This window comes from Aspergillus niger, assembly GCF_000002855.4.
Source record: "Aspergillus niger supercontig An08".
Lineage (NCBI taxonomy): Eukaryota > Fungi > Ascomycota > Eurotiomycetes > Eurotiales > Aspergillaceae > Aspergillus > Aspergillus niger.
In genome coordinates, this window is record NT_166524.1 from 2,445,228 (window position 1) to 2,457,357 (window position 12,130).

At 49.6% G+C, this 12,130-nt stretch overlaps 4 protein-coding genes and 1 non-coding gene across 5 annotated transcripts; 4 read left to right on the plus strand and 1 right to left on the minus strand.

The window, feature by feature from the left end:
• The first annotated feature begins 162 nt into the window (after positions 1-162).
• tRNA-Gln (CTG) lies at positions 163-234 on the plus strand. The gene has a single exon. It is a non-coding gene; the product is annotated as a tRNA-Gln (tRNA).
• Positions 235-2,291: 2,057 nt separating this feature from the next.
• Positions 2,292-4,214, plus strand: An08g10300 (uncharacterized protein; the record flags this gene model as incomplete). Its single annotated transcript, XM_001393097.3, has 3 exons — positions 2,292-2,584; positions 2,652-3,903; positions 3,960-4,214. 3 exons carry the CDS (start codon positions 2,292-2,294, stop codon positions 4,212-4,214), a joined length of 1,800 nt encoding a protein of 599 aa, XP_001393134.3.
• Positions 4,215-5,294: 1,080 nt separating this feature from the next.
• An08g10310 (uncharacterized protein) lies at positions 5,295-5,982 on the minus strand (the record flags this gene model as incomplete). Its single annotated transcript, XM_001393098.3, has 3 exons — positions 5,295-5,400; positions 5,456-5,788; positions 5,876-5,982. The coding sequence occupies 3 exons, from the start codon at positions 5,980-5,982 to the stop codon at positions 5,295-5,297; spliced, it is 546 nt and encodes a 181-aa protein (XP_001393135.1).
• Positions 5,983-7,216: 1,234 nt separating this feature from the next.
• An08g10320 (uncharacterized protein) lies at positions 7,217-8,895 on the plus strand (the record flags this gene model as incomplete). The annotated part of the gene is made up of 2 exons (XM_059749362.1): positions 7,217-7,302; positions 7,347-8,895. The coding sequence occupies 2 exons, from the start codon at positions 7,217-7,219 to the stop codon at positions 8,893-8,895; spliced, it is 1,635 nt and encodes a 544-aa protein (XP_059606247.1).
• A 651-nt stretch (positions 8,896-9,546) lies between these two features.
• An08g10330 (uncharacterized protein) lies at positions 9,547-11,686 on the plus strand (the record flags this gene model as incomplete). The annotated part of the gene is made up of 2 exons (XM_059749363.1): positions 9,547-9,589; positions 9,672-11,686. 2 exons carry the CDS (start codon positions 9,547-9,549, stop codon positions 11,684-11,686), a joined length of 2,058 nt encoding a protein of 685 aa, XP_059606248.1.
• Between the last annotated feature and the right edge of the window lie 444 nt (positions 11,687-12,130).

The following is a 12,130-nucleotide window of genomic DNA, read 5'->3' on the forward strand; positions in this document are numbered from 1 at the left end:
TGCAAGTTATGCATATTGTAGCGTGTGAAACAGACTTGCGGGGTAGAGTCGATTCAGGTACCTTGAGCAGGCGAAAACAATGAGGTCATATCACGACCTTGTTTCTTGATTATCTTTCTTTAGCTTGTATTTTGATAAATTATACCATTTATCACAACAACAGGTTGTGTAGTGTAATGGTCATCACTCTGGATTCTGATTCCAGCAATCCCGGTTCGATCCCGGGCACGACCTTTTTGTCTTCTTCCCTTCACACAGCCGGTCCTGTCACTGGTGGTGTCGTTGATTTTTCGCCCAGTCGAGTTAAATTCGTTCGTCTGCAATTATTGGCCTTGAATGAAGGGTATACCGATGTGGTAGCTGTACCGAACGCGTCCACCGACCGGTCGTTTGTTTTTTGGTGAATTTCTGCCTTGTGTATCCCACACCGATCAATATATCGGTTTCTCCGTTTCAATGATTCCAGGGTCCGAATGTAGTACATGCTAATACGATGGTAGTCAATGGCAATATATATCTAGTGGCATCCCTGTCTTGCAGTCATGTTGTACATCCCCGTCTCACAGTCCAACGATGTTCCATGCCCCAACCCGCTTGCCGTTCCCCCTCGATGTAACGTTTCAAGTCGCAGGCCGCATGCGGGAATAGGCCATGTTCATACAAGATACCAACATGCTGAATCTCGCTATGTGAGGTCTGGGCTCTGTTCCAGTGTAGCGTCCGTCCTGCTGTGCAGATGTCTCGTTTCCTCTACTAATGTTGGGAATGGATATGTAGCTGCTCTTAGCGTCCTGTAGAGATGGTTGGAAACTAATCTACTACCCAGAAACTATATTCAAATGGTACTAGGTAGGGAGAGGAGGTAAGTATTGTTCTCGCGAGGAAGAAGGGTGCTTCCCATAATCCATGTAACCCTTTCGGGCGTCAAGACGCCAAGGGTACCATGAGCCCCAATACTCACAAGCCATGCATCATATACTGCATAAATTCGCTAGATTTGTTAGCTATGGACTCGTAAATTTCTAGCCGGATCACACAAGTGTTGAGAAAATCATACAAGAAAAACGGAGAACACATGGGCTCATCCACACTGACCCAAAAGACCGATTAATGAAATTCTCATGAACCTCTTACTCTTGTTGTTTGATCGAAGGTACTGCAGTTTCATAGTGCTTTCAATGAAGTCGAGTCCTAGCTAAGCGTGACCATATTATGAATGATCCGTGATGAAAACCCTGACTGCAACGTCATATTTCTCCGAATTTTAATCAATGGTAGCCAGCCACGTGGATTGCTTGTAGGAATGGCCAATTTTATGGATCATCCATGAACTTTCAGAAGAATCTCTACCATAGCCTTCCCAAGGTCAGTAGATTTCGCTCCCTTCGATACTTAACAGACTCTAGAAGGTATGAGACGAATAACCCAGACCGGCAATATAATTCCGTCATTGCATCGCAAAAGGTGTTAAAGCAAATAGTCGCCACCACAAGTGTGCCTGTGTGCAAAGTATACTTCGTATATACCAAATATTTGCATGCTAATTGTTCTGATGTATGGTGTGTAATGTTGTTTGCTGAAATATGCAACGCAGACCACACCTCATCAGGCCAATCACACTGATCGTCTCCAAGCTACAACTGCACGCCCAGATCTCCATCATGAGATTCGCCACAATGCGAAACAACGCAGTTTTCACTGAGTGAGCCACAGTAAACAGTCATAGCGATGTCATGAAGAAGCATGATAAGTATTTAGCCCCTTCCGTGCAAGGCACTAGGATGAGCAAAGCCGGCTGATAGGCCGGGAGGTAAGGTAAAGCCACGAGTTGCTCAAACGTCATTCTCAAAGTTACACTGCTCCGTACAATTAGCTGTGTGAAACGGAACATCCCCGCAAAAATGCTCGTTCCTGGCTACACAGTCATTCACAGTAAGCAGCAAAAATCTAGGTGACACTGGGATGGAAAAGTTTAAAGGGTAGACCGCCGGAATGGCCGTGACTCCATCCCTGGCATAATGCATCTTGCCAATCGACAGAGCTTCTCAACCCACATTGTACGACCTCAAGTATTAAGTTCCTTTGGAGCAAGATAAGCTGCCTAGGTCACATCCTTCCCTGATCAGACGTGTCTCACCGAAAGCCTATCATAAACCATCTTCTGTCCGCGTGTCATCTTCCCCGCAAATGTCTCCTAGAAGAGGCTGCAGGTGAACCATGAGACAGCGTCATATCCCTTGGATCCGTGACTAACTCAACTGACTCCTTCCCGAGGGGTTACTCCTCGAAAAATGATGGTAGATGAAGAAGTTCTGGCGACTCGCCAAAAGACCACGGTCATGCCGCCGGCTTGCAGAATATCGAAAGAGATTGCCGATATTCATGCAGGTGATCCAGAAGCCCCTCGTGTCGATAATCTCGGTGCTCGAGATGTGAAGAAAACGTCCAGAGAAGAACATCAGGGCGAAGAAAGTGATATCGGAGAAGCCGACATAAGCCGCACCCCACAGCAACTGTATCGCCATTGCATGTCCAGATACACCAAGCATGTGGCATATGCTGGAATATTGATACTTTTCACAGGGTGAGTCTTTAGTACTAGCTCTTTCATCCCTCAAAGATTCGCAAGCTTACCAACTTATTATCCCCAGTTGGTGGGTCGCGGGGCTGGTCCTTCACCGCGATGACCTGGGATGGCTAATCCCATTTATCGTCTATCTGGCCATCACTCTGCGCATTATCTTTCTTTATCTTCCCATTTCTGTGCTCACCAGACCGGTCTTCTGGATCTGGAAACAGACCATCTCGCGTCTTGTAAGCTATGTGCCTCCAAGGTTTCGTATACCAGGAGCAGCGTCAATGACAATTACCGTGATCGTGATCGGGTGCTTCGTCTCTGCGGATACACCAGACAACACGCGAGCCGACAGAGCAGTCAGCCTATTCGGCCTGATCGTCTTCTTGTTTATCCTATGGCTCTTCTCTCGGGATCGCAAGAAGATTGTCTGGCATACCGTCATCGTTGGCATGTTGGTTCAATTTATCGTGGCGCTATTCGTCCTGCGGACACAGGCGGGATACGACATCTTTAACTTCATATCAACCCTAGCTCAGAAGCTACTGGGATTTGCAGAGCAAGGCGTCGATTTCCTCATCGAGACAGGCTGGGCTGAGAAACACAAAGGCTGGTTCATTGTCAGTGTCATCCCTGCGATTATGTTCTTCGTATCTCTTGTGCAGCTCCTATATCACGCTGGTATCTTACAATGGTTCGTTCGCAAATTCGCGACGTTCTTTTTCTGGTCAATGCGTGTGTCCGGGGCAGAAGTGGTTGTTGCAGCGGCCTCTCCGTTCATCGGGCAGGGGGAATCAGCCATGCTTATAAGGCCCTTTGTACCGCACCTGACCATGGCTGAAATTCATCAAATCATGACCTCTGGATTTGCCACCATCGCCGGCTCCGGTCTCATCGCATACATCGGCATGGGTGTCAATCCTCAAGCCCTTGTATCTTCCTGCGTCATGAGCATCCCCGCCTCCCTGGCAGCATCCAAGATACGCTGGCCCGAAAACGAGGAAACCCTCACAGCAGGCCATGTCACCGTACCGGAAGACGAAGAGCATCAAGCCGCAAACGCCCTTCACGCGTTTGCAAATGGCGCCTGGATGGGTATTAAGATCGCCGGCATGATCACCGCCAACCTACTCTGTATCATCTCCCTGGTCGGCCTAGCCAACGGCCTTCTCACCTGGTGGGGACGTTACTTGAATATTAACGATCCTCCTCTGACCATCCAACTCATCATGGGATATATCTGCTACCCCGTTTCCTTTCTCCTTGGGGTTTCCCGTAACGACGACCTCCTGAAAGTAGCGCAGCTAATCGGGATGAAGCTCGTCATGGTAAGCTCCTTCTGCAATACCCAGAGACCACTCCTAATAAAATGTATAACCGTTAGAACGAATTCATAGCCTACTCAGCTCTTCAGACCGACCCGCAATACCAGTCCTTATCTCCTCGATCAAGACTAATAGCCACGTACGCGCTCTGCGGATTTGCAAACATCGGCTCCCTGGGAAACCAGATCGGGGTCCTGGCACAATTGGCTCCCGAGCGGGCAGGAGATGTGTCTCGTGTGGCTGTTAGTGCAATGATAACAGGGGCCATTAGCACGCTTATGAGCGCAGCAATTGCCGGAATGATTGCTATCTAGGAAGTCGGTAATAGTATATCTGGCTCGCTGTCGAAATGACCGTTCAATGTGTGTGCGTGTGTAGTTGGGCTGAGTATCGCATAGCAACTGCTCTTTTAGAGCAAAGACGGAAAAAAGTGAATTCGAACTGCTAGTTCTTCATAATGTCTGTTTGCGTACGAAGTACTCGACGTAAGAGAAATGATCTTAAAGGGCTTCGACAAGTCCGGAAGACGCTGCCGCTCTTCTCCCGCTTTAGGAAGGTACGGATGCTCTCTCTCCCTTAACGGTCTGTGAGTGATGGATGGGATAACACTGTGTAACATAGCATATTTATGGGATTATGAGAGGATATATAGAGCACATAGCTATTCATCTAGCGTTGTAGAGTATATAACGTTGTAGCTATGTAGTACTATATGTGTACCTTGTGGCACTAAGTACTATCTAGGAAAGTAACATCGGACTGATTGGGATGGGGCGGGAGCGATAAATTGTGGGTTGTTTATTTGTTTATTTACCAGTAGTTGCTCTGCTTGCTTGGAAGGACACTGATTCATAGTAGATATTGCACGTATTATAATAGCCTTGGCTAATGTGGATATATTGACGGTGGGGTTGAGATCGACTGCCATGCTCTTCATCCTGGCGATGAAAATAGTATATCCTATGTATCCTGCTACTATGCTTGAATATACAAAGTTAACACTTATATTCGTCAAAAGATACAATGGAAGCTACCTCTTTGTTCCGTGACTGCCTACGTAATAGCTACCAACGAACCCAACATCATGTGCAGGTAAAAATAAGAACGAATGTAAAAAGCAAAGCAGGGTATTTATCCCGGGACACGCGGGCTCCTGTATTTCCATTCCAATTGTGGCCCCAAACGAAAATTCCCCGAACGCATAAACTCCTGAAAATCATCGGTGCTGAAATCATGACTCCTGGCTCCGTCGATGTCACGACCAAGACCAGGATGCACCATGCAACCGTTGCCCCCAATGAAACGCACAGACCCCGATCTCATGCAATGCAAGTCGGTCCGTCCCATGTCTGCGGGAACAACCGAACGGACGACGACGATTATAGACGAACCATTTACTCGATGTCTTCGATGTCGCGGTGCCGGGCCATAACGTGTTTCTTGTATTCTTCTTGATCGGTATCCCAGAGTTCAGCGGCTTGGGCGTTGAGAGGGCTTGCGCTAATTATTGGTTAGCATGAATGGTCGCAAACGTTGCGATGTGAATTCGTCTCACTTGTTAGGTTCACCCAGCAAGCTCTGCAAACTGAGGAGAACACTCTGCACGTTGTAGACGGCACTCCACTTGTCCTTCAGGATGTCCAGACAGATGCGGCCGGAGAAGTCGACATTGGGGTGGTAGATGGGGGTTTTGAACAGAACGGTAGGGGGAGCGTAAGGGTAGTTGTTGGGAAAGGCAAAGGAAAGACGGAAAGTGAGTCCTTCGTAAGGAGTTTCGGCCGGTCCGCTAATGGTGGCAGTCCAGGAGAGGAGGTTGCCATCGGCGTCAGGGAAGGCCGAGATTCCCGGAGAGGGGGAAAGCATCAGCTGCATCAGCTCGGCTTGGAGGCTGGCGAGATAGAATGATAATCAGTATGCAAGATTCCAGAGGAAATCCGAGGGATTTGGAGGCTGCATTCAGCATCATTGTACGAACCGCTTAGTGACGCTCTGAATGTCGGTTCTCTGGGTTGACGAGTTGAGCTTGGACGCCTCATGGGCGTCAGGGGCCGAATTCTGTGTGTCTTCCATACTGTAGTCCATTCTGAAGGAGAGCAAAGAAATCGGGGGGCTGTAGCGGAAACAACGGTCGGTTTAAGAGGAAGAGACGATGACGAGAGTTTCCGGGATGGGAGGAATGTCAGGTAGAGTTAAACGGACCGTCGTAATCGGTAGGAAGAGAAAGGAAGAGGAAGAAGAAGAGGGTTGTCTGGAATGACGCTGGCTCCGAATGCAGCGGGACAGTTGGCTGGAGGGGAAGCGGATTGACCCACCCGATGAATCCCCGGATGCTGTGAACTCAGAACAAGCCTTGATGGAACGTTGAGCGAAAAGGTGGAGGAGTGGAAAATGTTGTCTACCAGGGTCACTCAAGTAGTCAAGCTCACTAAGTCTAGAAAGATAGAAAGCAGGGGAAAAGGATACGGTGGGTAAAAGGCCGGTTGACAATAATGGAGGGGGATCGGTCTTTCATTGTTTACTCGGCCATCCGCCCGGCAACGCCGCCGCCATCTGATTCTTTGGGGCTCCACCAGATGACCGGTCCAGATCATCTTCAACCGTCACACTTTGGAAGTTATCGTGAGTCGTTAGTCATTTTGTCATCAAGAAACTCAGTTCCCTGGTGGTCCTCCCATGATGGGTCTAAGGCTCTTGTGAGAAGGAGCCAGGTGAAGAATTATTATTCTAAAAATTTCTCACATCCTTCTTCTCAGCCAAGCACTGGTCAGTGTCTACAGCAAGTTCATACAAAGTGATTGTGGTGTCTTTTCGGTGCGACGCCGGATCTTTCCCCTCCAGTTGGGCTTCATTATTGGCTGCTGCGGGTCCAAATCGAGCCAGCCAAAGCAGCATGGCCAGTGTGTTAAGTAGGAGGTAGATCAGGCGGTCAATTAGTCGATATAATGCTCGTAGCTGCATCTCTCCTGTTCTTCGCATTTCTCAGTCAAGTCCAAAAATTTCAACTAATCTCTTATGTTACTGCTCCTTGACTCCATCTCTCTGTCGAAACTCGAAATATCCCCCTTCCTCCCCATCATGTTGGGTCCGCTAAAGGCTGCGCCAGGCAGCCGATCAACAGATTACCCAAAGAGGATAAAGTGGCTCTCGCGTTCCGCCCAGCGCGTTCTCTTCAGCTTCGTTCTCCTTCCATCGCCCTTGCATTGATACTCGCCACCATCACACGATCATGGCTCACTATTAACTTCCTACTAATGACACGATCTGGAAATTTCAGTTGATCTGTCATATTTTTGTCGTCTCGTGAATCTTCGTCAACATGCATCACTCTCAGCTGGCCCCGCTGCCAAATGACTTGCCGTTTCGCATCGTTTCCAAAACAATTGGTCAGGGTGCTTACGCTTGGTATGATTGACTTTGTCGATTGAAATCTGCTGCTCGAAATACAGGATATCTGCTGACGGAAATTTACGGGCCAGCATCAAGAAGGCCGTCCCCATCTACACAGACAATCCCGTTTTCGCAGTCAAGTTCATCCACAAAGAGTACGCCGCCCGCCATGGAAAGGTTAGCCCGCGTCAGCTACAAATGGAGGCGACAGTTCACAAACATATTGGGGATCATAACAATATAATATCATTCTTCCAAACTGGGGAAGATGACATTTGGCGTTGGATTGCGATGGAGTTGGCCGAGGGTGGCGATTTGTTCGACAAGATCGAGGCCGACGAGGGTGTTGGCGAGGACATTGCGCATGTATACTTCTCGCAACTCATAAGTGCCGTGGGATATATGCATTCGAAGGGCGTGGGCCATCGCGACATCAAGCCGGAGAATATGCTCTTGACAGCTGACGGAAACTTGAAAATCGCAGATTTTGGGCTAGCCACGTTGTTCGAGTATAAGGGCGTGACGAAGTTATCTACAACTTTTTGTGGGAGTCCTCCCTATATTGCACCCGAGGTAATATCTTGCAGCAGCAAACATACGATGAAAGGCGCAGGATATCGGCCGGACCTGGTGGACATCTGGTCCTGCGGAATCGTCTTGTTTGTCCTTTTGGCTGGAAATACCCCGTGGGATAGTCCAACAGAGACCAGTTACGAATTCCAGGAATACCTTGCAACGAATGGACGCACATCTGATGAGCTTTGGCAGCAATTGCCTATAGAGACTCTTTCGCTACTGCGTGGAATGCTGAACATCGACCCCTCTAACCGCTTTTCCTTGGAGGACGTCCGGAGACATCCCTGGTATACCCGACCGAACAAATATTTGTCCCGAAACGGCACATTAAGGGATCCGATCAACTTAGCTACAACCATGTTCGAGTCACTCCATATCGACTTTTCCCAAGATCCCTTCGCTCAACCCCAGGGGGGTAGTTTTGGCGGCGGTCGGATGGATATAGATCTGGGTGATGGCATTGATGCCGAACAAAGGATATCTTCAACGCAGCCGGAGATGCCGAGAACTGATATGCTGGTCGACTGGGATACTCCCCAATTGGCGGATGCGTTCTCATCAACACAACCCATGGGGCGACCGTTTTCTGCCGACGACATGTCGGCCCTCGATCATCTAGAGGATGAACCGTCCATGTCACAGTTTTCGCCTCATCCGTCCGTACCGCTGAGTCGGACGCAGAAAGCACAGCGATTCCATGACATCGTGCCTTCTCGTCCTATGACACGATTCTTCTCTACGTGGGAGCTTAAGATCCTAGTTCCTCTCATCTGCGAGGCTTTGCATCGTCTAGGGGTTCCGGTTCCTGCGGTTCCCGCCGTTTCCGCAGGGGACACTTCCGCAATGCTTCGTATCGTGACTCGGGATGGGAGGATGTGCAGTCTCCAAGGTAAGGTTTTGATCGAATGTGTCTCCGAGGGCCTTTTCGAGATCGAGTTCATGAAGGTGAAGGGCGATCCGCTGGAATGGCGGCGTTTCTTCAAGAAGGTGGCCGTGCTTTGCAAGGACGCCGTCTACAAGCCTGACTATTAGAATAAAGCCAGGATACGTCCTTATGCATCTCGACCAGGCATCTATAATTCTGCTGTTTTGCTTGGCTTCATGTCTGACGGTTAATGTACGAGTAATGCCATCTATAACGATTGGGTAAGGAACGGGTAGGGAAGGAAAAGGGTTTGGCTGGTCATCAGGTCCTCGCTATTAGCTGATATTAGTATTTCGAACTCAAATGATTTTAAGAAAATGGAAGACCTTCGGAAAATTCAAGAATCATCAAGAATCCGTGCGGTGTAACTTTGCTATATATAGGACTAGTAACCCGCCTATGATAGCGCTGGAATGTAGTATCCGGCATTCCAAATGCAACAAGAGCTTTTAGGTTACAGAGCAGAATTATTCACTTGAACTTCTAGACCAACCTACGTAAGCCACATCAGCCTTTTTATATGCCTTAGCAAATTTTTTCAGATACAGGTGAAGTTGATCGGCGATGCCAGGCTGAGCTGTTGCTTGTCGGCCTGCGCATCCCCCACGTGACGACGGTCTAGATTGCGGATTGTGGGGGGATAAAATGGAGCTTCATCCCCAAGAAACAGTTATGGCCTTTGCTTACACCCTCCGTCGCACGAGCTAGATGAGTCAGTCCTGTTGGCCCTCAATGGTTCTCTTTTCCCAGTCTCACCCATGGAGAAACTCCCCGTAGAGATCCTCTGCGAGATTATTGACTGTACGCTGTTTGCCCCCATTTCTTTCAGGGTCCAGGTTACCCCACATCACCGGTTTCATGCCATGTGCTAGACCTTCATTAGCATTAGCTGACGCACCCTTAGATCTCACCCCACACGAGCGGGTACAACTTCAGTCCGTCTCGAGGCGGCTATTCTCCGTGGCCCGGGATAACAATCTCTGGAGACTCCACTGCTTCGAAGAGTCATGGAGCGCTTCCGGAGCCTTGCGTTCCGCTGCCAACAAGACTTCCGAGAGCCTAGTCACTAACTCCACCGCTTCCCTCAGCTCATTAGGCCAGACTTCGCTTCGATCGCTCATACAACCAGGCGCGTCTGGGCTCCGAGACGGTAAAACAAGCGGCTTGGATCAAACACCGTCCTATGGGCAGAGATCCAGAGCAGCGGCGTCGTGGGACCCGTCTTACGAAGGGGAAGAGGTGAACTGGTACTCGGAGTACATTGCTCGAAATGGCCCGATCTCGCTTAGCTGGATGCAGCAACCCTTCACCAGGGCATCACAGGGTGGGAGAAGGGAATACCGTGAGGTCAAAGGAATGGGACTGCTTCGAGACTGGAGTACTGCTCGACAGAACAAAGTTGTTGCGCCCCTTGATGACGGCAGTGTCTGCATTTGGGATCTTAATCACTCGCACTCTATTGGATCCCAGAGCACCAAGGGTAAGATTCTTGGGGTCAGCTCGCCGGGGATCTTGATGGCAAACCGGTTTGGAAGACGAGATAACTCGGGAGCAAAGCAAGCCTTGGAATTCGTGAATCTCGGAGAATGTGTCAGCGTAGACTCTATGCGTCGGAGGGCCTACCTGGCTGTCGGGAATATTCTAAACGAGGTAGATCTCGAAAGTCTCACTGTTATTTCCCAACAACGCTTTCCTTGGTCCGTTTTTGCCTTGTCCCAGGAGACAGATTATTCTGTACCGTTGACAGCGGCTACCACTCTGAGTCTTCACATCTACGATGGCAGAATGTCGGCGACGGAGGAGCAAGAGGCGATCACTCTACGCTGTGAGGAGCCGACCGTTTCGCTAGTCCCCAAATCCAAGATCTATTCTCCTCCAGATTCACCCCTTTTGCAACTACAACCAAACGGACGACCCCCGCACCGGATACGAAGCCCTGATCTCTCAAAGAACAGTGACAACTATGCACCCTTATTCCAACCAGGACCTCTCTCGCTTCTACACCCTCCCGCGCCGCACGTGAATTCGATCTTCCTCGCCGGCCGTTTTCCAAGCATCTTACAGTATGACCGCCGCTTTTTCCCACGGCTTCAAAACACAATTCATTCCGGTGGCCAACTCTGCGGTCTTGCTGCTGTTCCTGCGCCGCGATTCCCTGTCTCTCCCAACTCTGAGTTCCCCGCCTCCCACAAGTTGGTAGCGTGCGGTGACTACAAAGGGCGGGGCTCTCTTGAACTTTACAACCTCACGCCCTCCAACACTAACGCCAAGAGCGATCCATCGGGCTGCTCGTCCAACCTGTCTACAGTGTACCAAAATCGGCAGAGTGTCGCTAGATCCAAGGTGCTCTCGGTCGAATCACACGGAACCCGAATTGTCTACTCCGATGCAGACGGCAATATCAAATGGGTTGAGCGTGATGGACGTTCCGAAGTTCGCCGCCTGAACATTAATTCATACCAACCGCAGCGAAGATACTACCCACAGCGCAATGGGGAGACGTCCACTCATTCGGGAAGCAACGCTAATGCTAATGGTGAAGAGGAAGACCAGACATTCGGATTATGGGGTAGCCTATCGCGGTCTCGCAGCGAGGGCGAAGTCGCACGAAAGGTTCTCCCGACCGGCGGCAGCCTGACAGGCGATGAACTACTTGTCTGGACAGGAGAACACATTGGACGCGTCCATTTCTCCAATCTCCCGGACATGGGTCCAGATTCGGATGAAGAAGATGACGCTATATCTGTTGATGGGCATGTTGGAGAAGCGGAGCGTGAAGAGCGACGGAACAAACGGCGAGAGCTACGCCGGCGGGAAGAAGAATATGCCACTATGATGCGGAAGGCACTGGAGAGGCAGGCCGATGAAGTGAGGCGGATGGGGGGCCTGGGGCTGTGATTTGAGGATGATGTTTCTTTCCAAAATAGATGAAGCGCATTTGATAAACGCATGCTTGTCTTTTCACGATCCGCACGTACCCCTTCATGCATGATTCGTTGGTCTGGTTGACTACACCTCCAGTTCGGGCTTGATGTTATGGTAGCGATACCCTTGTGCTTAGATATAGAAACTGCGAGTGACTCTTTTAGATCAAATAGACAAGATTACACTTTGTCTTCTGTCCACTTGCCCCTTACGCTTGTCCGAGGAATTGCCGGGTGCGGCGAGAATCTCAACGGCCTCGGCCTGCCGCGATGACTGGCTTCTGACAAACCATTAGTGATCCCCCACGGGTTTTGCCTTTCCTTCGTATTCTTTCGGTCTCTTTGAAGGGCTCCGCTTCTGCTTCTTTGCTTCTAGTTACAAATAATTTCTCCCATTTCCTATACACAGCTTTTTCAA